General features: G+C 39.8%; 1 protein-coding gene across 2 annotated transcripts in view; it reads left to right on the top strand.

Moving 5' to 3' along the window:
* Atg7 (autophagy related 7) overlaps positions 1–21548 on the top strand; it is a 241864-nt gene that overhangs the window by 16587 nt on the left and 203729 nt on the right. For both annotated transcript variants that reach the window (XM_047535017.1, XM_047535016.1), the window contains exons 2-7: positions 4050–4219; positions 4814–4868; positions 11705–11822; positions 14539–14616; positions 19482–19598; positions 20800–20949. In XM_047535017.1, coding sequence (XP_047390973.1) covers positions 4072–4219; positions 4814–4868; positions 11705–11822; positions 14539–14616; positions 19482–19598; positions 20800–20949 — 666 coding nt within the window. In that variant the 5' untranslated portion in view covers positions 4050–4071. The remainder of the gene's footprint in view (positions 1–4049; positions 4220–4813; positions 4869–11704; positions 11823–14538; positions 14617–19481; positions 19599–20799; positions 20950–21548) is intronic.

Raw genomic sequence — 21548 nt, 5'->3', positions numbered from 1 at the left:
ATCTTTAAAGTTTCTTGTTGCTTTGGCTGATATATAGATGGATCTTTCTGTCACACGAGCTGCTGCTGCTCTCTCTGTTGGTTTTACTGGTTCTGTTTCTTACTTCCTTTAAACTTACTGTAGGACTTAATTGGGCTGGGGCCCTTCTTCCTAGGAGCTGGTGTTTCTTCCCCACCTTAGCTGTTATCTCAGTATCGACTTCCTACTCTATCGGACCCACCTTCTGGGACTCACCTAGGTCTCCTTGGATCTATTTCACATTGCCCTGCTATTGTACGGGACTGAAAATTCCTTCATGTGTTATTATTCCTTTCCTTCTGAGCCTGATCCACCCTTCAAGTGTCCTTTCTTTCACTGGGGCTCCATTCTTGCTACCCCGGAGGGTTTTTTCCTCCTGGTCATTCCTTGAATCCACCAACATGGTCATCTTTTGTCTTCTGCATCCCCAAGGAGAGGACCCTCCTTCAGAGTCTCACTTCCTGTGCTCCAATCTGGGTTTTTATGGATTCTTAAACTCTACCTGATTTCCCTGTCTGCTTCCTTCAGCCCTTTTGCCACTGCAGAATTGTATCATATTCTCATACAGAACTGCCATTGGCTTCCCCTGCAAAATTCTTTAGCCTCACACATGCAGCTTCTCCCTGTGTGCTCTCTCTTGTGACCCATTCCATTTTCGGGGTGGTGCTCTCACTCAGGACAAACCCTCTGCTTTGAGACAGCTAATCTCCTGCTCCCATTTCTACCAGGATAGTTCCTCTGCTCGTCTTGTACCTTCCACTCTCTACCCACTGTCCCTCTCCTTACCATCCGTTTCAACCTTCTCTTAGTCCAACTCCACAGAACCTTTCTTCACAGAGCCCAAACTCATATTCATCTGCACTTAGCACTTTTTATGTAAAGCACTAGTGTTGCATTTTATCATATAGTTACTATCAAAGCTCCTTATTGCTGATTCTAAAATCCAACAAAGTTGGAAAACTGAAAGATGGATCTATGTATTTATTATCTATTTTGTAGTACTGAGGAATTGAACCCAGGAGTGCTCTACCACTGAGCTACATCACCAACCCTTTTTATTTTTTATTTTAAGACTGGGTCTTGCTAGGTTACTGAGGATAACTTCAAAGTTGTGATCCCTCTGTCTTAGCCTCCTGAATCGCTGGGATTATAGGCATGTACCTCCATGCTGGACTGAAAGCTCTATGATAATATCACAAAACTCTGGCAAAACCTCTCTGGATATCAACTGTCTGTTAAATATTCAGTAGTTTCATTGGGATTAACTATTACATCATAAAGTTTCATTAGAGATCACCAGCACTGAAAATTTTTCATTTCATATGTACAGTTTTAAAACAAATTTATTAATAAGATTTCATCTATTTACTGACAATGTGAGTTTAATGAATTTACTGAACATTTATTATGGCACTCTAATGACATGTTTCCTAACAAGACTGCAGAAACCAGAACTCATGCCCTTTGACTATGCTTATTAAGAAAGCAAATACCACTTTTTAGCTAACATGCCACATACTGAATAATTCCTACTGAATTATGCCTCAGATCACAGTCAAGACACGTTCTTACCTCCTCAAACTAGAACCTTTAGTATGAATTGCATAAAGAATACTGAATGCTGTATTTTACATTTTCAATAAAATGTAACTATTTTGTTGGACATGGGCTAGCCTTGAAGAAGGATGGTAAAATCTACTTTAAATCTCTTAGTTATCATCTAAAATGTATTTTTTTAAATGTATCAAAAGTTATTAAGGTCCTCACTAACTTAGAAGGCCAAGAAAACCTACATTTTATTCTTTATAATTTCCTCAGGATTCTACTTAAATGCCAGCAACACAGTCAGTCCTAGCAAGGCATAATGGGTAGTTGGTTGGTTGGTTTTTCCATAGTAGTTGATGATTATTGACAGACTGATTTATTTTTTATTAAAAAAAAATTGTGTGTGTATGTGCTGGTCTTCAAACCCAGGGCCTTTTGTGCTAAGCTTATGTTCTTCCACTGGACTACACCCCCAACCCTTCGTGCCATTTTAAAAGTTGGAAAATATATTTTTTGCTTGCATATAGAGGAATTAGTTTTGACCATTCATTATGATATTGCCTGATCTACTGTTAGAGAAAAATAATGGCTAATTAATTTTCAAAGTGGTAAGCTTTTCTTATTTAAATTTTGTCCACATAAAAATCAGCCTATAGAAGGTGACTAATTCAAAACAGATTTTAAGTAAAACATTTTTAGATGTAACTGATGTTATAAAATTAGTTTACCAGTCTATGGAGTATATATAGTACTTCTTCCTTTTTCTGTAATTCATGGAGGCTATCTAAAAGTGGAGCTGTCATTTCCTGCACATTAAACCCAATATACATGTATAACTGTGTAGGTAAGTGAAAAATTAGGAAATCAATGTGCTCTCAGAATACCCTGAAAAATAATGCAAAATTATAGCCTGACACTGGGAGTAACTCAAACAGGACTGGCAAAGTTAACTAAATGATCCAAAACCATCATTGGTTACCAAAAATTGATTTAATTTTGATTGATTTAGCCACATGCCAAATACAGAAATATTCAATATATGGGGCTGGGGATGTGGCTCAGTGGTGGAATGCTTGCCTAGCATGCACGAGGACCTGGGTTCCATCCCTAGCACAGCTAAATAAATAAATAAATATTCAGTACATGAAAGTGGATAAGTCTAAACTCAAGAGATTTGAACAAATTCACTGAAGATACACACATCTAGGGCGTAGACACAGAAATTTCTTTGGTAAACAGACCATGGTTGAGTTTATTTTCAATTTTTTCTTTGGTACAGAGAGCATTAGGATATGGTTTTGTGTTATGATAATTGAAAGGTATTCTCACAGGGAGTCAGAAACAGCCTGAGTGAAATCATGCTTACACTGATCTCACTAGACTGCCAGGGTGCTCTAGTACTGTGCTTCGCATACTTCAGTGTGTGTTCCCTGCGTGTACCGAGGACATGGAAAGTTATAGCATACACATGCATGATTACCAGGACTATCATATCCATTTGAGTGGGGGAAATGAAGCTTTGAAATCTATACCATGGTGTAAAATGCAAAGTTACCATGCATTTAAGAGATCAAACATGAAATTTCAAAGAAATTAAGGGCATGGGAAGTAATGAGAAACATCTTGTTTTCTCCTCAGCTGGAGATGATAATACACTGCTCAGACAGAATTTCAGCAGCTGAATTGTATTTCTAATTGACCTGACTTTGGATTTTGTACTTGTAGAGTTTCTTAGGACCACAGGGGATAGTGACAAATTCTGAGACCTTAACCATGTAGAGAAAGGAGTAAACACTAGTGCATCACTCTGACTGACTGACATGAAACGAAGATGCACCAAAGTTAGGGCCAGGGACTGGATTTGTAGCTCAGTGGTAGAGCACCTGTCTGGCATGTGTGAAGCATGGGTTCCATCCTCAGCACTACAAAAATAAAATTAAGGTCAGAAAGAATTATTGTGGAAAGTCACTCATGTCATGAGGAGACCAAACTTGACAACAGAGATAATTAGGATAGTTTACTTTTTTGCCCCACAGTTTTTTATTGGTGCATTATAGTTTTAACTGAACCATGGGATTTGTTGTTACATTTTAGTACATGTACACAATATGACAATACAATTTGGCCACTTTGGCTCTCCAGCACTTCCTCCCTATGATAGTTTTCAAAGTTCTGTCTTAAGTGAAATAAGCCAGTCATAAAAACACAAACCCCATATGTTCCAGTTTCATGCAGTATCTAAGATCATCAAACTCATAGGGACAGAAAGAAGAATAGTGGATGTTAGCCTGAGATTTTGTAAAGGGTACAGAGTTCCAGTTTTGCAAGGTGGAGAAGTTCTGGAGGTCTGTTTTGCATCTGAATATACTTCATGCTACCAAACTGAACACTTCAAAATGGTTAAAAGGGCAAATGACATGTTACATGTGTTTTACCACAACTTTAAAAAGTCAAGTTATAAGATAGCTCTTTGTGTTTCTGAATAGGCACCAATTAAGAGCAGCAGCTATGGGGGATCCTGGACTCTCCAAATTGCAGTTTGCCCCCTTCAGCAGTGCCTTGGATGTTGGCTTCTGGCATGAGTTGACCCAGAAGAAGTTGAATGAATATCGGCTAGATGAAGCCCCCAAGGACATTAAGGGTTATTATTACAATGGTAGGTGGTAATAAACTGTATCTCCTGTCATCTTCTGTGATCCTCTCTGTCCTCTAGTGTAGTACCAGCTTATTTATCTATCTATCTATTTATTATTTTTTTGTGGTGCTGGAATGGACCCAGGCCACCTGCTAGACATGCGCTCTACCACTGAGCCACACCCGAGCCCTCAGCTTTCCTTTAGAAATGGACTCCCGTGTCTTTTATATTCAGTACTCTTTACTGGTTTCTCTTTTCCTTCCTGACTTTCAACCCATATTTCTTTTTCTTTTCCCTTGTTGTGGGGAAATGAAGTAGAATAGTGAAGCTCAAGTTATTAATCTGAATACTGATTAATTAGTTTTACTGGAAGAGCAGATCCAAAATAGTTTTTCACAAGAGAGTCCTTTTATTTTTGGCAAATCCCTCACAAAAACCCTGTCACTTTCTGCCATTATCCATACAGACATTATCTGTGTGTCACAGATAAGCAGGGATTGAATGGTGCCCTTTGAGCTCCATCAACAAAGAGAATAAAATGATTCACAAACATTTTTGTTATGAATGCTGCTATATCTGACTCGTTATTGAAGATGTGACCATGCTTCTGTCCAGGTGATTCTGTGGGACTGCCAGCTCGCTTAACGTTGGAGTTCAGTGCTTTCGACATGTGAGTATTTATTTGTTCACAATCTAAAGAACCGCTCTTGGCAAGGAGTGAGCATTCTTACCTCCCTCAGAGGTGAACCACAGGAGGAACTGGGGAGGTGCCAGGGAGCAGAGCCAGCACCTCAGATTCTCTTATGCCTCCTGTTGAGATAAGTGCTAGATGCTTAGAACTCCCTGGTTCATTTTTTCATCAGAAAAAAAAAAAGTGAATATTTTTCAGAGCTAGTAGTTGCCAAGTACCATCTAGGTTGATTGAGCCTTAGAGAACATCTCTCCTGATTTTGATTGTAGTTTATATTTTATGATTCTTCATTGGTACCTCTTGACTTACTCCTTCAGTAGCTTATGCATCAATCAGTGAATGTTTATGAAGCTACTTCTGTATAGAAGCCACTGTGCAAGGCATTATGGGAATATTCAAAAAATATAATAGATACACATTTTTTTTAATCCACTTGGGAACTGAGGGAGTTGCTGGAGAGAAGAGAGGCATTTATTGAGTACTTAACTGTCTAGGCATTTCTATAAACATAATCCTGTCAAGTGTGATTTTTCTCTTTTTCAGATGAAGAGAGCATGGGTCAAAAGATAAAATGGGGGCTGGGACTGTGGCTCAGTGGTAGAGCTCCTGCCTAGCACATGTAAGGCACTGGGTTCCATCCTCAGCACCACATTAAAAAATAATAATAATAAAGTTTTTATGTCCATCTTTAACCAAAAATTAAAAAAAAAGATAAAATGGGTCAAAGTCATAGCTAGCTAAATTTAGAAAGCAAAGGTGAGGACGGGGTGTGACTCAGTGAAAGAGCACTTGCGTAGCATGTGTGAGGCCCTGGGTTCCATCCCCAGGACTTGGAAAAAAAACAAAGCACGGGTAAGAGAAAAATTAAAAAGTATTCAGAAGTCTATTTCCGAAATTTTAGCAGTTTTTGCTTAGAACATGTTGAGTTTGAGTGAGTATCCCCCAGAAATGTCAGGATGGACTAGAGTCCAAGAGGGGGTGAATAGTTGGTGTGATGGTCATCCATGCAGAAGAAACCATGAGGCCATACAAGGGAAAGGGAAAGAGAGCAGTGGATGAGAAGAATAGAGGGGCAGAGCAGTGAGTGGCTCTGATTAGGGAGGGGAAAGAGGATGCAAAATCGGCAAACTTATTGTTAGAGAAGAACCCGAAAAGTGGTATAGAAACCAAAGGAGGAAGTACTTTTAGGAAGGAGGAGAAGATCAACAGTGTCAGAAACCTGGAGGTCAGAGTTCATTACAAGGGTTCGTAGGTTTGTGGATGAAAGCATTTGTGGTCCTCATGAATTCATTTTCTCAAACTCAAGTTTACACAAAAGGTTAGAACCAGGGGGAAAAAAGGTTACAAGCTTAATCATATTGAGGGACTTCAAGATGATGGAGGACTGAAGAATTGAAGACTGTTGAGATCCACTGCTACTGTCTGCTGCCTCAGTAGGGTTAAGATGAGGGTTTGGGGAGAGCAAAGAGGTCTTTGTAAGGTCACCTGGCTTCTCCATGTAGCAGTAGACTAGTCAGTGGTTAGGCTATTACAAATAAAGTATCTCAAGAATTCTTTTTTCATTTCTCAAAAAATCAATACATTTTATTCTTTTATCTCCATAAGATTGCATTACCAAAAGCATAACATAAACCCAAAATAGTGTTAAGCTTTATATGCTTAAAAGGTTATGTGTTGGCCTTTCTTTTCTCCTTTGGAACTTTCTTGCTCCATCAAATTTCTGGTGATTACTTGTCAAAACAAATTAAATCCTAGTAAACTCTCTTGGTGTTTTGGTAGAGACTGGTCAACTTTTGGGGCAATTGAAATATAATGAGGAAAAGACTGAAAATGTATAAGCTTTAAATTGTCCCAAGGTGGTAAAGGGGGAATATCAGCTGCCTGGTTTTCTAGAGAGTTTCATGTTCATCTCAAGTGGGTCTTGTTCCTGTCTTTGTCCTGACACTACTACATGGTTTGTTTTTAAATAATTTAAAAGTTTTATTCTTTGGGACACTAAAGAAAAAAGCAGTTCATGGAAGTTAAGTTTGGTCTTATTACAAAATCCAAGCATCCTAAGCTTGAGTAATCCATAGGTTTTGGTCAAAGAAACTGTGATCCTGCAGCTGTGACTGTCACACAAATTTCCTGATTACACTGGTGATACCTTTTCCTTTACCCATCCAGTACAACCAGTGTGAGGCCCTGTGGAAGATATTGGGGAGGTGAGCAGGAGGAAGACATGAAAATAGCCCTGGATTTGAAGTTTGAAGACCTGAGAGCCATGGCTAATTAACTGTGCTACCTCAAATAAGTCTTTTTTGTTTTTTTTTTGGTTTGGTTTGGTTTTGGTTTTGGTTTTGGTTTTTTTTAGCTTCCTTTTACTCATCTCTGGGCTTCTAGTGTTCCCTTTGATATTAAAAGTCTGTGTTTTTCTGAGTTTTTCTTTTGTAGTGTGATTAGGAATTTTAATAAAAGTATTTATGACTTTCCTCAGAAGGTAGGATATCTTCATGTCCAAGTTATCTTTGTTATTGTTACTCTATCTTTATTTTTATCACCATATATCAGCATGGGTTTGTAGGGAAAAGTCTTTACGAATTGATTCATCAAACTGTCTACAGTATGCAGGGTGTGTGGATATTAGAAATGCAAAGACTTAGGAAAGTGTCCTCTAGAGCTCCACTGTAGTGTGAGAGAGAGGGAGAGAGAGGAGAGGAGAGCAGAGGAAAGACAAAGATTTGCATTGTAGTGTGCTCAGTGAGTAATAAATGTGGAGAGGTGATCATTATTTCAGAAATACTCATAGATTACTTCCTCTGTGTTCTGATAATACTGTGCACTAGGCACTGGGTATTCAGAGAGGAAGGAGATACAGTTGAGAGCAAACAGCCCTGGTACTTACCTGTTGAAGCCAAGGGTATCTCAGGTTTGCATAGCACCACATAAATTCCTTTGACTCTGGGCTGCTAGTCCTTTTTTTTTTTTTTTTTTTTAACATGTTTTTTGTTTTATTTGGGTGTTGTAAAGTGAACCCAGAATCTCATGCATGCAAAGCAGGTGCTCTAACACTGAACTACATCCCTTTCCCCAGGTTCCTAGTCTTAAGGATCTCTGCTAGCAGTTAGCAGCACCAGGATGCTGTTCCTTTAGTAATATGGAGTGAGTTGTCCAAGCAGTCTTTTATTAGATGCCATGCATTGAAGAGGAGAGTGTGGTCTTAGGGTAGGGTGTGCCACTGAACCAGACCCAGAAATGGAAGAGCCCAAACACAAAGAAAGTTTATTTCTTTCTTACTTAATAGTCCATGAATGGCATCTGGTCATCTTCCACCTTGTGGCTGTCATTCTCGAGAGCTTTGCCTTTGTGCTTTGTGCTTTGTGTCTGAGTTGTCACTTTCAGGTAAAAACTGGTAGATGGGGAAATAGAGCCAGAGTGAAAATAGGTAAAAGGCAGAGGCCCAGCCGGTCTCTTAAAGGCCCTGGCTGGAAAGGGGACTTGTGTTACCACTCCCTTAGATTCTTTTGGGAAGAGCTATGAATTTTCTGGCAAGAAAGACTAGAAAAATGGGGTACCCCACTATAAACACCCTGTAATCAGATTCTGTTGAAGAAAAGAAAGGTAGGTTTTGGATGACAATCTGTACCAAAGTGAAATGGTTAAAAAAAAAAAATCCTTTCCTGGGGTTTCTTTATCCTGAGGATTATTTGTCTTTAATCATAAAATTTTTTTCTAAGCCTCAAGTTAGATCTGATTGGAAGAAGATAAGGCATAACTCTTGCCCTCAAAGAACCTAAAAAGTAGCCAACAAAGTAGGTGGGCACAAGCATGTGCATAGGACATAGGTTGTATCTGCACTGTCCTCTGCTGTGCTGCGTGCATCTACCATAGGCTTGGTGCATACTAGCTGCTTAAATAACTGCAGGCTATCAAAATGGGATGTGGTTGGAAAGATATCAGTGAACTCCATTACAGGATGTTATAAATAGAAACTCAGATCATTGGAGAAAGTAGGAGAAAATGAAGCAAAACTGTGATTCCCAGGTTCCCCAAGTTCTCTATAGTTACCATGCAAAGCTGTGCATGTGGAGGAAAGAGCCCTCTATGTATAAAATGCGACCTCTGTTCTTCTTCTGGAGGGTTTATTCTGTTCTGATTACCCACTGCCATGGAAATAACTGGTGCATAGTACTGAAATGCTTTCCTAAGTGTGCCCTGTGATATTTTTTAAAATATTATGTTCCCATGCAGGCCCAAAATTCAGGCCTTTGGGAAATCCATTCTTTACCAGGTGTGTTAGTCAGCTTGGCATTACTACAACAAAATACCTGAGGCAGTGAACTTTATGAAGAGAAAGGTTTATTTAGCTCCCAGTTTTAGAAATTAAAAGTCCAAGATCAGGTCAGAGATGTGGGGGGCATTTGTTTAGTCTCTTGTGAGAGAAATGAGTGGTGGCATATTATGGCAGAAGCATGGGTGGGAGAGAAAGGTCAACAGGATGAGCGAGTAAGAGAAGGTAGGGCCAATCTCAGGCTGTTATAATAGTTCTGGCAAGGAGACCCAGGAGAACAACCTAACTCCCTTGCAAGGGCATGTCCCCAAGGACCTAGGAGGATCCCACTATACCCCACCTCCTAAAGATTCCATCACTTTCCGCTAGTGCCACACTGAGGACCAAGCCTTTAACCCATGGGCCTTTGGAGGGCATTTGATATCAGAGGGCACCAGGTTAGTGTTTATATATCATTGAGAATTCACTCATGGCTTTAGTATGTAGGGAAGATTTCTAATTAATATTCTTTTCAGCAGCTTTATTGAGAGAAATTTCACCTGCCATAAAATTTTCCCTTTTAAAATGTACACATCAGTGGTTTTTAGTATGACCATAGAGTTGTACAACCATTATCATTATTTAATTCCAGAACATTTTCATCACCCCAAAAAGAAACCTCTAGCAGTCATTCTCCATCTGCCTTCTCCCTATCCTCCAACCTTGGGAAACCGGGAATCTACTTTCTGTCTCTGAGAATTTGCCTAGTCTGGACAATTCATATAAATAGAATCATAGAAAACTAAACTACAAAGCAATGTCAGAACTAGCATTTGAGCCAAATTCTTTTGTCCCCAAGTATTGGGCTCTTTTCCTTCCGTTATTATTTTTAAAAAAATTTTTTAGAACTAACATTTATCTTCCCTGGTAGAATTTTAGTCCTAAAAAATGCTTCTCCTTTGAGACTTCCAGTCCTCATCATTAATTAACTGGCCTAAATGCTGGTGTTCTGGAAGCCATCCTGGCAGCTGCTTGGGTTCTTGAGCAGTAATTTTCTCCCCTTTCCAAGCAAGGCTTTGACATGGCCCTCATGTACCTGAGACATTTGGGCACTTGGGAAGAAGTTGAACCTTCCTCTTTTGTGCTTGGATTCAAATTAGATCTTAGCACCCTCCCTTCTGTCCTAGGGTCCCATTTCAACAGTAATTCCATAGAGCTATGTCTGGGTAGAAAGAGCTAACTTAACAACTGTTCTGCTTCATTCTCCTTCATGTAGGCTTAATCTTGCCCCTTGTGATTTCTCTTTTCTCCTCAAGTCTGTCTTTGATGTCCTCACCTCACCTGCATGAAGAGTATTCCATTATTGGAGGAGCATGGTAACAACCAACCTGTGATTTGCTGGTTCACAGCTCCCAAGGGAAGGTTCGAGCCATTGAGTGATAGCTCTTTGCCTCTCCCACTTTGGCATTTGAGCCTCACAGGCAGAACTGGAGAGAGTGCTTCTTGTACCCCTCCACACCTGCTGTAGGTTTAGAGCTCTTCTCTTTCAGCCCCCTGAATGCAATTTTTTGCATACTCTGAATAAAAAGATACTGGGTCATTTACACCAAGCAGCTACCATCAGTTTAATCAGTAGCAGTGCATTCTCTGCATTGGTTGTAAATGACAATAATATCAGGTCACTAATGAAATGCATATATTCATTTAGCATCTGTAACCTATGAAACACAAGTTAATCACTTGAAAGAAGAGAGCAGATTTGTCCACATAATCAGAATCAACTTATCATCTCTTCTCCTAACTTTTGATTTCTCTGAGGACCTTGAGATCTTTGGGGGCAGTGTACCATGCATGAACCATGTGGTACCCTGGATTGACAGGTGGCTCAGGCTCAGTACATTCTGTCTACTGATTCTGATGGCCCTCAGGGGTTTGCTCAGTGACAGCCAATTGCAGAACCATGTTTGGGATGACCCAGGTCATGGGATAAGTAGGAGGAGATGTGCTTCCAGCCCTTTGGGAGCTTAGTGTCCTCCAGTTGGGTGTATATGGCCGTTCTTAAAAATGCTCTAAAATATTATGTTCCATTTTATGTACCCTCTATTACCAGAGAAAATGGGTGCCAGCTTCCTGGAAGAGGGGGGCTTAGAGTAGGGCCTCAAGGCTGGGCAGCACAGTGCCTTGAGGTCAACTAGTTCTGGTTTTAGATTTGACTGCCCAGTAATATATGACCCAAGGCACATTGCTTGAATCTTTAAGTGGGAAAAAGAGTTATTATTAAGAATTCATACTTGGCAAGCTCTTAACTCAGTGTTTTCCTTCTTAGAGGGAATACAGGAAAGAATAAAAGATAGAAAAGGAATTTGTCTTTTGGAGGTAGTGGAGGAGCAGCATACTGATGGAGGCTTCTTGTGGAACGGCACCTGCTTCTCAGTCCTAGAATGGTGGTGTTGGTGCCACACTCAGTCTTCTCCCTGTCCTGCTGGACAAGACTGGTTTCCTCATCACTCCCCCAGTTCATGCAGGGTCCCTGCCATGCCTACTAACCGTGTCTCTCTGTGTCTAGGAGTGCCCCCACACCTGCGCACTGCTGCCCTGCTGTGGGGACACTGTATAACACCAACACACTCGAGTCTTTCAAGACTGCGGATAAGAAGCTCCTTCTGGAACAAGCAGCCAATGAGGTTAGCCGTTTCCTGTGGGCCTGGCAGATGCCATGTTTCTGATAGGGCACATGAGTCTGTTGCAGAAACTAGTATATAATAAATAACTGAAGATATTTGCGGGTCTCTGTTTATTTCCCTAGGGAGAGTCCGTCCTTTTCACTCCTTCTGTGCTGACAAGAAGTATAGATCAGAGGTTGAATACTCAGGTTTGCTGCTGATCTCCACTGAGCACTTTGGAGCAGCCTGGCCTCTCCCTGAGTGTTACATTCCTGTGCCTGAATGCATCTGGGTGCTCTGTGCCTTGAGCCCCAGAGATACCTGGCAGTCCAGTGCACCATGATGCCATGGGAGGTTATACAGACTCTCTAGTACCTTCATTGCTAAAACTAATCTGCTTCTGATTTATAAGACTGCTGTTGATCTCTTTGGACTTTTTTCGGTCACAGCAGATTACTTGTAACTCCCATCACCTGCTTTTTTTTGACTCCTTGGGACATGATGTTCTCCATACCTGGGATATTTTTCCTTTGCTTCTTCACATCTGAGTTAGAAGAATTTAAATAGAGGATAGAGAGGAAACAGAGGGACACTTTTCCCAATCCTCCTTATCACCCTTAATTGAGGGGTCTTTACACCAGTGTTAGTAAACAAATGTCATCTTTTTAAAAAAAAATTTATTGGAGCATTGCACTTATAAAGAATTGTGGGTTTCATTCACATATTTGTATGCACATATGACATAAATTGGTCAAGACCAATAGAGTAGAGGATGGGCACTGGGGGTAGGGAGGAGGGAAGAGAAAGGGCAAGTACTGGACAATGAAATTGAATGAATGTCATCTTATATCCTGTTGATGGGAATATTTATTTGTATAACCATTATAGAAAATAGTGTGACTGTTCCTCAAAACTCTAAAAGAAGAACTATCATATGTTCTAGTAATCCCACTTCTGGGTATATATCCTTATATATCCCATGAAAATGAAACGAATATATGGAAGAGACATCTGGATTCCCATGTTTACTGTAGCACTGTTCACAGTAGCCAGGGTATGGACTCACCTGGGGTGTCCATGAATGGATGAATGGGTAAAGAAAATGCGATACATATATAGAGTGGAATAATATTCAGCCATAAAAAGAGAGATCCCGTCATTTGTTGTCACATGGGTGGAACTCACTGCATGTTCTCATCTTATGTGAAAGCTAAAAAAGCTGATCTCATAGGAGTAGAGAGCAGAATTGTGGTTTTCAGAGTTTGGAAATGGGAGAGGAGAGAGAAGATACAAAGAGGATGGATTATAGGTACCAAAATGCAATGAACTGGGAAGAACACATTCTGTGATTCTCTAGCATAGTAAGGTAATCAGTTTACAACAATTTATTGCATATCTTAAAATAACAAGAAGAAAGGAATTTGAAGCAAAGAAATGATTATTACTCTGATTTGATCATTATACATTGTATGCATGTCTTGAATTCCACACTGTATTCCATAAATATGTATAATTATTATGTGTCAATTAAAAGACTTCCTCAATGTACCATGCTAAAAAGAAAACAATATCAATTGTAGGAGAACAAAAAAGAGGAGGGTGTTCCTATTTTTGTGGCCATAGTGGTTAGGGAAGGAAATTTCCCCAGCTGGTCCTGAGGCAGGCTTCGCACACATCCCTCTTAGTGGATGCACGTCATGACTCAGATGATGATGGTTGCTTTTCTTGACCTGTGACCTGACTGCGTCTGGATCTCTTGCCTTGGCTGCAGTCTTAAAAGGAAACCTCCAAAGAGTTGAGTTAGTTCTTAATCCATCATGGGAAAAAACAGGTTGTCTTCACAGGAATCCCACCCCTTAACAGGGGCTCAAACTTCTGGCAGTTCTCGCCTTACCTCCTTATTGGCTCCTAAGAAGCTGGGGCCTGCTCTTTCAGGTCCGGCTCCTCCAAAGCCATGACATCAGCAGGAAGCGCTTACTTCTCTTTGCTTTTCCCACAGCTGTACTTGGGGAATGTCATTCTGTTGGAGTAACTATTTTGTCCTGCTTAGCAACACAAAGTTTAGTAGCTAATCTTAGGTACTAAAACATCTTGTGATCAGCAACTGCTGAATAGTACCAGCTTTAGCTTCCAAAGTACTTGTTGAGTGTGCATAAACTTGAATTTCATTCTCCTTTTCATCTTTCAAGGCAAGATAATCCCAAATATGGCTTTGAGAAATCTCCTCTCTGTTGTTGAGTTCAGTTCTTCCCAGAACCCCTCCTGGGCTCTTCATCTTACTCTGAGCCCAGTCTGGTGTTACCTACTTCTATGACAGCAACTCCTGCATGGTGTCAAACTTTACATTTACATCTGTCTCTGTCCCTAGTCTGTGAACTTCCTGAGGGCAGGGGCTATTTATTTCTGCAGCCCCGTTGTGCCTGGCATGTTGTAGAAAATAAGTAGATAGCTGCTGAAGGAAGTCATGAAGGCATAAGAGTGGCCTGGTTGTCCCCTTTGTGCTGAGACCCACAGAGAGGAGGTGCTTGGGTGCCCTCACTTGGCTTGCAAGCATGGCGATGGAAAGGCTGTATCAAGTGGGCTGGGAGGTAGAGACCCCACTTCAGTGCCCAGGATAAGCAGTGCTGGACTCCAAGAAAAGAAGAGCCTGGGGCTTCTCAGTTCCACACTTTTCTTGATAGTGAGAATCTCAGAGATGCCTGACAACCTGTCTTGACGCTTTTCTTTCTTTTGGCAGATCTGGGAATCCATAAAGTCAGGTGCTGCTCTTGAAAACCCTGTACTCCTCAACAAGTTCCTCCTCTTGACATTTGCAGTAAGTATATGGGCTCCCTGTTGCACTGAGACTGGTGAAATCCCTGGCTCAGCCCGGTGGACCAACAGGATGGGCTGCTCTCTTTTCTCTGAAGGTGTTACTTTGTGTTATTCGTTATAGCTGTTAAAGAAGCTCGAATTTGATTAGTGGCCAGACAGTGCTAGCACCTACTACTCTGCAAAATAAATTCATTTGTACTGATCACACTGGTAGTAGTTGCACAGTTTCTATAACACAGTGACCCAACTCCTGTTATTAAGGACATTATAAAGTCAGGCTTAGGGAGCAGTGGTTTCATTATTGCCAACTAACATCTTTGTTAAATATAGTCCTGCAGTGCTTATTTGCTAGGCCCAATGTATTAGCTGTCACTGTGACAAAATACGTGAGATAATCAACTTACAAGGAGGAAATTTATTTTGGCTCATGGTTTCATAGGTTTTTAGTCCATGGTCAGTTGGCCCTGTTGCCTTTGGGCCTATGGAGGCACAATACATCATGGCAGAAGTTCATGATGGAGAAGCTCCTCACTTCAGGGTGGCCAGAAAGCAGAGAGACAGAAAGTGGAGACTGGCAATGTCCTATTCCAGGACTCCCAGGGACCTCACTTCCTTCCACAATGCCCCACCTCCTAAAGCTCCATCACCTGCCAGTAGGCACCATAATCTGATAACCAAGGGCCTTAACATGTGGGCCCTTGGGGGACACTCCAGACTCAAACTATAGCACCCATTAAATAAAGGAAAAGGGCTTCTGGATTAGAGGAGATCACACTACATGATTTGACCACACAATTTTTTTTTTTTTTTAACAAAGTACAAACCAGGCATGTTGTCATATGCCTGTATTTCCACTACTTAGGCTGAGGCAGGAGGATCGCAAGTATGAGTCCAGTTTGGGCAACATAGCAAGACCCTGTCTCAAAAAATTTTGTTTTAAATAAAAATTGATAAAGGAAAATGCCTTCTACATAGGCATCTAATTTTAAAATACATTAAGGGAAGCCTTGAAGACGAAAAGGAATCATATGAGAGTAACGTCAATGTCTAGAGGAGGTATGGTTAAGGAACTAGAAGGAAAGATCAGGTCTCAGTGAAGAGGCAAGCTGGGGAAGGGTAAGGGCTGCTTGTAAAGATATCAGCTATGCACACACATGCAAATATGTGTAGAGATGGTCCCTGACTTAAGATGGTTTGACTTAGGGTTTTTCAGTCTTGTGTGAAAGTATATCTGTGCAACCATTCCTTTTCTCACTTTCAGTATAGTGATCAATACTTTGCATGTGGTATCCAGCACTTTCTTATGAAAGAGGATTTGGTTAGATGATTTTGCCCAGCTATAAGCTTAATGTAAGTGGTCTGAGCACATTTTAGGGTGGACTAGGCTAAGCTATGATGTTTAGCAGCTTGGGTATATTAAATGCACGTCCAACTGAGGTGATGTTTTTAACTTACGATGGGTTTACCTGGACATAACCCCATTGTATATCAAAGAGAGTGTGTGTGTGTGTAAAACTAACTTGTCCTTTATATCTACTATATAATGTTTCGTCTCTAGGTTGTTTCTTTTTCTTTACTTTTTTCCAGTGCTGGAGATTGAACCCAGGGTGCTTTACCACTGAGCTATATCCCCAACCCTTTTCATTTTGTATTTTGAGACAGGGTCTTACTGTTGCTGAGACTGGCCTTAAACTTGCAATTCTCCTGCCTCAGCCTCTGAGTTACTGGAATTATGGTACCAGAGTGTGCCGCCAGGCCTCACTATTTAGGTTTTTTCTAATGTGCCCTATTATAAAAAATGCTGCAGGAAGCAATATTGGCCATATTGATATTTTTTCCTGCTCATTTTATTTACTTAGAGTAAGTTCTTTGCTGTGGATAAAGTGTGCTCATCTGCTTCATCTGCTTCCTTTGCTTTTTAAATTTTTTTACATTAATCCTCTTCCACATTTTTTTAACCAAGTCATAGATAGGGTTAGCCTTCCTCTCTCTGCTACTCCTAAATGCCACCTCCCTGATCTGTTGCCCAAGCACAGAGGGAATGGTGGGACCCCAAAGATTATAGCAATGTATGGTTACCTACAAGGAGCACATTTTCTAACAAGTTACAGTAGAGAGAGAAAGATGTTTAAATTCTTTGTCAGATTACCAGGTGCTATTTGACATTAGTTATTTGTCTATACATTTGATTACTTTTGTAGGCTTAACTATTGCTAAATATTTCTGGGTTTGTTAGTTAAATGTTAATGCATTTCTTATACCTAAGAATTCTCATGAATAGAACATAAATAACAATTTTCCTTTAATGAGAAAAATAACATTAGCTCTGTTAAAGTTTAAGCTCTCTTAAAGTTTGGAGGCGTAGAGTCAATGTGTTTGTCTGGCCTCATTGTCCTTTCTAACTGAGCACTCTTAGCCTGGCTTTAAAAAAAAAATTTTTTTTTAAATCTCTCTTACAAAATCTTCAGGCGCAAAGGGCCTTCTGTTTAATTTAACCAAGGTCCTTTGTATCCTGAAAAGAATCCTAAGAAATTCAAGCTTTTTAGCTTTTGAAGATGACCCGATAAAACTCCTTAGAATGTGTAAGGTCCTTCATCTTGAATTGTTTAACCTTTTGCTAAAGATCAGTTATGACAAATCATTTCAGTACAAAGAAGAGAGAATCATCTCTGGAGGTGTTTTTGCTTTCCTTTCTTCTGTTTTTAGGCCTCAAAGGACCAGACACTTCATTAATTTCAATTTTGCGGTTTATTTTGCCATTGTGAAAAGGGAGTTTTTTCTTAGTTGATCAATTAGTGGCAGAGTTAGAGACTGTGGAAACTAATTAGTAGACTTTCTCATCTGGAAACGGGATTTATATGTAGATTTATATTTAAAAAGTCATAAGTATGATTCCATTTGTTTGAAAAGCCCAGAATAGACAAATCCATAGAGACAGGTAAGAGGTTAGTGGTTGGTTGCCAGGGGATAGAGAGGCAGGGGAGTAAAGAGCTTCTACTGGAAGGTACAGAAATGATTGTAGGCTAGTGAAAATATTCTAAAATTGGTGGTGATGGTGGTTCAATATTGTCCAAATACTAAAAGAAAAAAAAAATCATACTCAGTTGGACACTTTAACATAGTGAGTTTTATAGTATAAAAATTACTTCTCAATTTTAAAAAGTTCATCTGCTGGGCACAGTGGTCCATGCCTGTAATCCAAGTGACTTGGGAGTCTGAGGCAGGAGGATCACAAGTTGAAGGCCAGCCTGGGAAACTTAGCAAGATCCTGTCTTAAAATTAAAAGTAAGAAGACCTGGGGCTGTACTCAGTGTTAAAGTGCCCCTGGGTTCATTCCCCAGTACCAAAGATAAACAAACAAAAAGTCATCCAACAGCCATCCAGTTTTTATTCTGAGCAAGATTCAAGAAGAAATATTAAGTAGCTAGAAAACTGTATTAGTGACCAGTTGTCACCGATGAGTGAGGAAGCTGCCCAGTACCCACAAAAATCAGACTGTACCACATAAGTGATGCAGGCCCCAAACACTGCAGAAATTCAGAGACAAAAGCCCAAGTAGGAGCAGTGTCAAGGACAGCTCACAAATCCCCCTTCTTGGGTCATATCCCCATCCTTGGGTCACTTCACTGGGTGTGGGAGTGGCTAGAATCCCAGGGAAGATGAAAGCTCTTCTGCCGTTGTTGCTCCTTGGTACTCGAAACTTCAATATGACTCTTTCATTTAATCCTGCACACATTTTATCTCTGCTCTACATAGAAAGTGAGCTGCCAAGTGGGGCCAAGGTTATTCATCTTATCAGAGTGACTCATATTTTGCCTTATACATGACAAGTGCTTAATTGTTGTTGACTCAAATTTTACCAGTAAGGCATTTCCAAAAGCAATATTATATAGGTTGAGCACCCCTAATCTGAAAATCTGAAATTAAAAAAAAAATGCCGTAAATGCCAAAACTTTTTGAATGGTGACACGTAACACCACAAATGGAAAATTCCATACCTGACTTCATGTGATGGGCTATAGTCAATATAGCATTTAGGCACTCTAAAAGTATCATATAAGATTACCTTCTGCCTTTGTGCATAAGATATCTCGTTTATGTGTATGCAAATACCTCAGTATTAAAAAAAAAATCCAAAATCCAAAATACCACTGGTCCCAAGCATTTTATAGAAGGAATTCTCTCAGGCATGAGTATTTGAGTGGTATGACTTCCTCAATGATGTACTTAACTTATTTCATTATGAAGAGAGCTGTGTGGGGATTGGAGGTTGTAACTCCAACACAGGTCCATTGAATGTGTGTAGTAGAGTAGAACAAGATAAAGTTATGGAAGCAGAGTTCTGATCCCCTCTTTACCTCTTTTCGTTGTTTTTGTTCAAGTGCTTTATCCTTTTCCAAGCTTCATTTTTCTGTCTATAAAATGGGATAGTAATAGTTGCTTCCCAGGGTGGTTTGTGTTAAAGTATGCCAATGATAATATAAATGACTTATTACACATTTCTGCTAGCAAGTGATCAATAAAGTATATTATGTTTACTATCACATTATTAGTATATACTATGTGAGGGTACTTGGGATTGTTTATAGGGGGACAGTGCTGGGGATGAAACCCAGGGCCTCATGCCTGCTAGGCAAACACTGTACCACTGAGCTATATCCCAAGCTGGGAGGGTGTTTGAGGATCAAGGAAGAAGTTCTGTATTCTATCAGGATTTCTGTTGGGGTGAGAATATTTGATGAGCTGGACATATTTTGCATGCATCACTTTTCTCTCTTATTAGCTATGAGACATTACATTAATATATGTGTTTCAATTTAATTGTTTGTACTATTCTGATATCCTATTTTGTATGTTTTGTTCTAGGATTTAAAGAAGTACCACTTCTACTATTGGTTTTGTTATCCTGCCCTCTGTCTTCCAGAGAGTATTCCTCTCATTCATGGGCCAGTAGGTTTGGATCAAAGATTTTCATCAAAACAGGTATCCGCCTATAAAAGAAATTCAGATAAAGTTGAGTTTAAACAAATAGAAATGCCTCTGAATGAAGAGGTGGTATTAGAATCCTCCAAAGATGATACTAGAACCATACATATTCACAAATTGTGAAGTCATTTTCAAGAGGTAGAGAACAGTTCCATGGTATGGAATTGACAAAGTTGTTCGTGGTATTTGGTGAAAGCCTAACCCTGCAGGGAGGAATTATAGAAATATTTTGAAAGACTGGAAGCATTTATCAAAATGTGGTTTTCACTTTCAGTGTGGGGAAATATAAAGCAATATCCTTTGGGAAGAAAATCTTTGAAACAAAATACAGGAGCCTCCACCACCCTCCTACTAAGTGGCAGAATGTCTCCATCATGCAGAGCTAGGCATTGGTATTTAAGGAGGGCATTAGAGATCAGTCCTGAGAAGAGCAATTAAATTAATCAGGCTGGTGGAACACAGACCTCAAACTAGAGAATTCTGATTATTGTTTAAGGCAAAGATTGAATATCAAGATCATTTGAATTCATGAAGCACATCAATCACTAAAAGCCTGAATTCTGAAGCCAGAGAGCAGTTGCTAATGATTAAAAATAATAATAATAATTCCATTTAGAACAAATCCAAGCTTGTGGTTTTGTGCAACCAATTTGTCAAAAAGAAATCTGCATGGGGCAAAAATGATCATGGATGAGATTGTGGGTATGGAGTTTCTTTTAGGGAGAGCAAAAATGTTCTGAAATTACCTCAGTGGTGGTTGCACAACACTGTGAACATACTAAAAAAAAAACCATTGAATTATGTACTTTAAATGGACAATTTGTATAGTCTTAATAAAACTGTTAAAGATTATGGTAAAACTTATCAGTGGCAGGTTTATTTTCATAGGAAAGAAAAAATGCTTTGGCTACCTCTCTCAGCCTCTGTGATTGACAACTTAGGGAACCACCATGTTGTACCATAAAATGTCCCTTTGTGTCCCTAAGACATAACACCCTGCACATGGAAAGTATTATGTAAAGTCAAATGGTGTTATTAGGGATTACTTCTGTGTTTATTTGCTGCAAAAGGCTTACACAGCTGTGGTCAGTCATTTCCAGTCTTTTGACTTTAAGGTACTTTGTTTTTAATATCAACTTTTAATTCAGAACTAGATATGTAATATTCTAGAGAATAACTTCACATTTTCTGTTTTCAGATTCAAGCCCTTGAGCGGGCATATGATAACCTTTGTCAAACAGAAGGTGTCACAGCCCTCCCGTACTTCCTAATCAAGTATGATGACAACGTGGTGCTGGTTTCCTTGCTTAAGCACTACAGTGATTTCTTCCAAGGTCAAAGGACAAAGGTCAGAGAAACTTTGAGTATTTCATTATCTGGTTTAAGAAAAAAAATCTCACGTTTATGTTCTAATAAACTGCTATAAAATTTAAAATCAGATTTCTTCCACCCTCCAAATGGTGTTGTCAAACATTTCTTATCTCTGTCCTCTCCTCCTCTTTAGTGTCCTCAAACCAGTTCCTCCTCTACATTTCTCCAGTTTTTGATTTCCCTCCTGATGTATTTTATTCCTGGGTTTTCATTTTCATTCTCAGGGCTAACACTGTAACTCAGGCCCTCCTTGTCTCACTCCTGGATATTTGGAATCTTTTTGCTTCCATCTTGCATGACCCAACTATGGAAAAATCTTCCTCAAACTACTCACATTCACTCTGTCATTCACTGGTTAGGAGCCTAATGGTGACTTCCTTCTGGCTCAGTCTACCTTTCCTGTCTCCTGTTTTCCTCATAAATATTTACTCCAGCTAAGCTTATCTATTTTTTTATCAGACCATCCTTACTGCCACCGCATCAAATATATATAGACCTTTTTCTGTATTTTCCTTTTTCCTCATGCAGTATCATCTTCCTGAAACATTTCCTGAGAAACTCTCATTCTCCTTTCAC

Source organism: Sciurus carolinensis, chromosome 19 (assembly GCF_902686445.1).
Source record: "Sciurus carolinensis chromosome 19, mSciCar1.2, whole genome shotgun sequence".
Lineage (NCBI taxonomy): Eukaryota > Metazoa > Chordata > Mammalia > Rodentia > Sciuridae > Sciurus > Sciurus carolinensis.
Note: the sequence above shows the minus strand (reverse complement) of the source record. Positions and strands in the feature narration are given on the sequence as shown.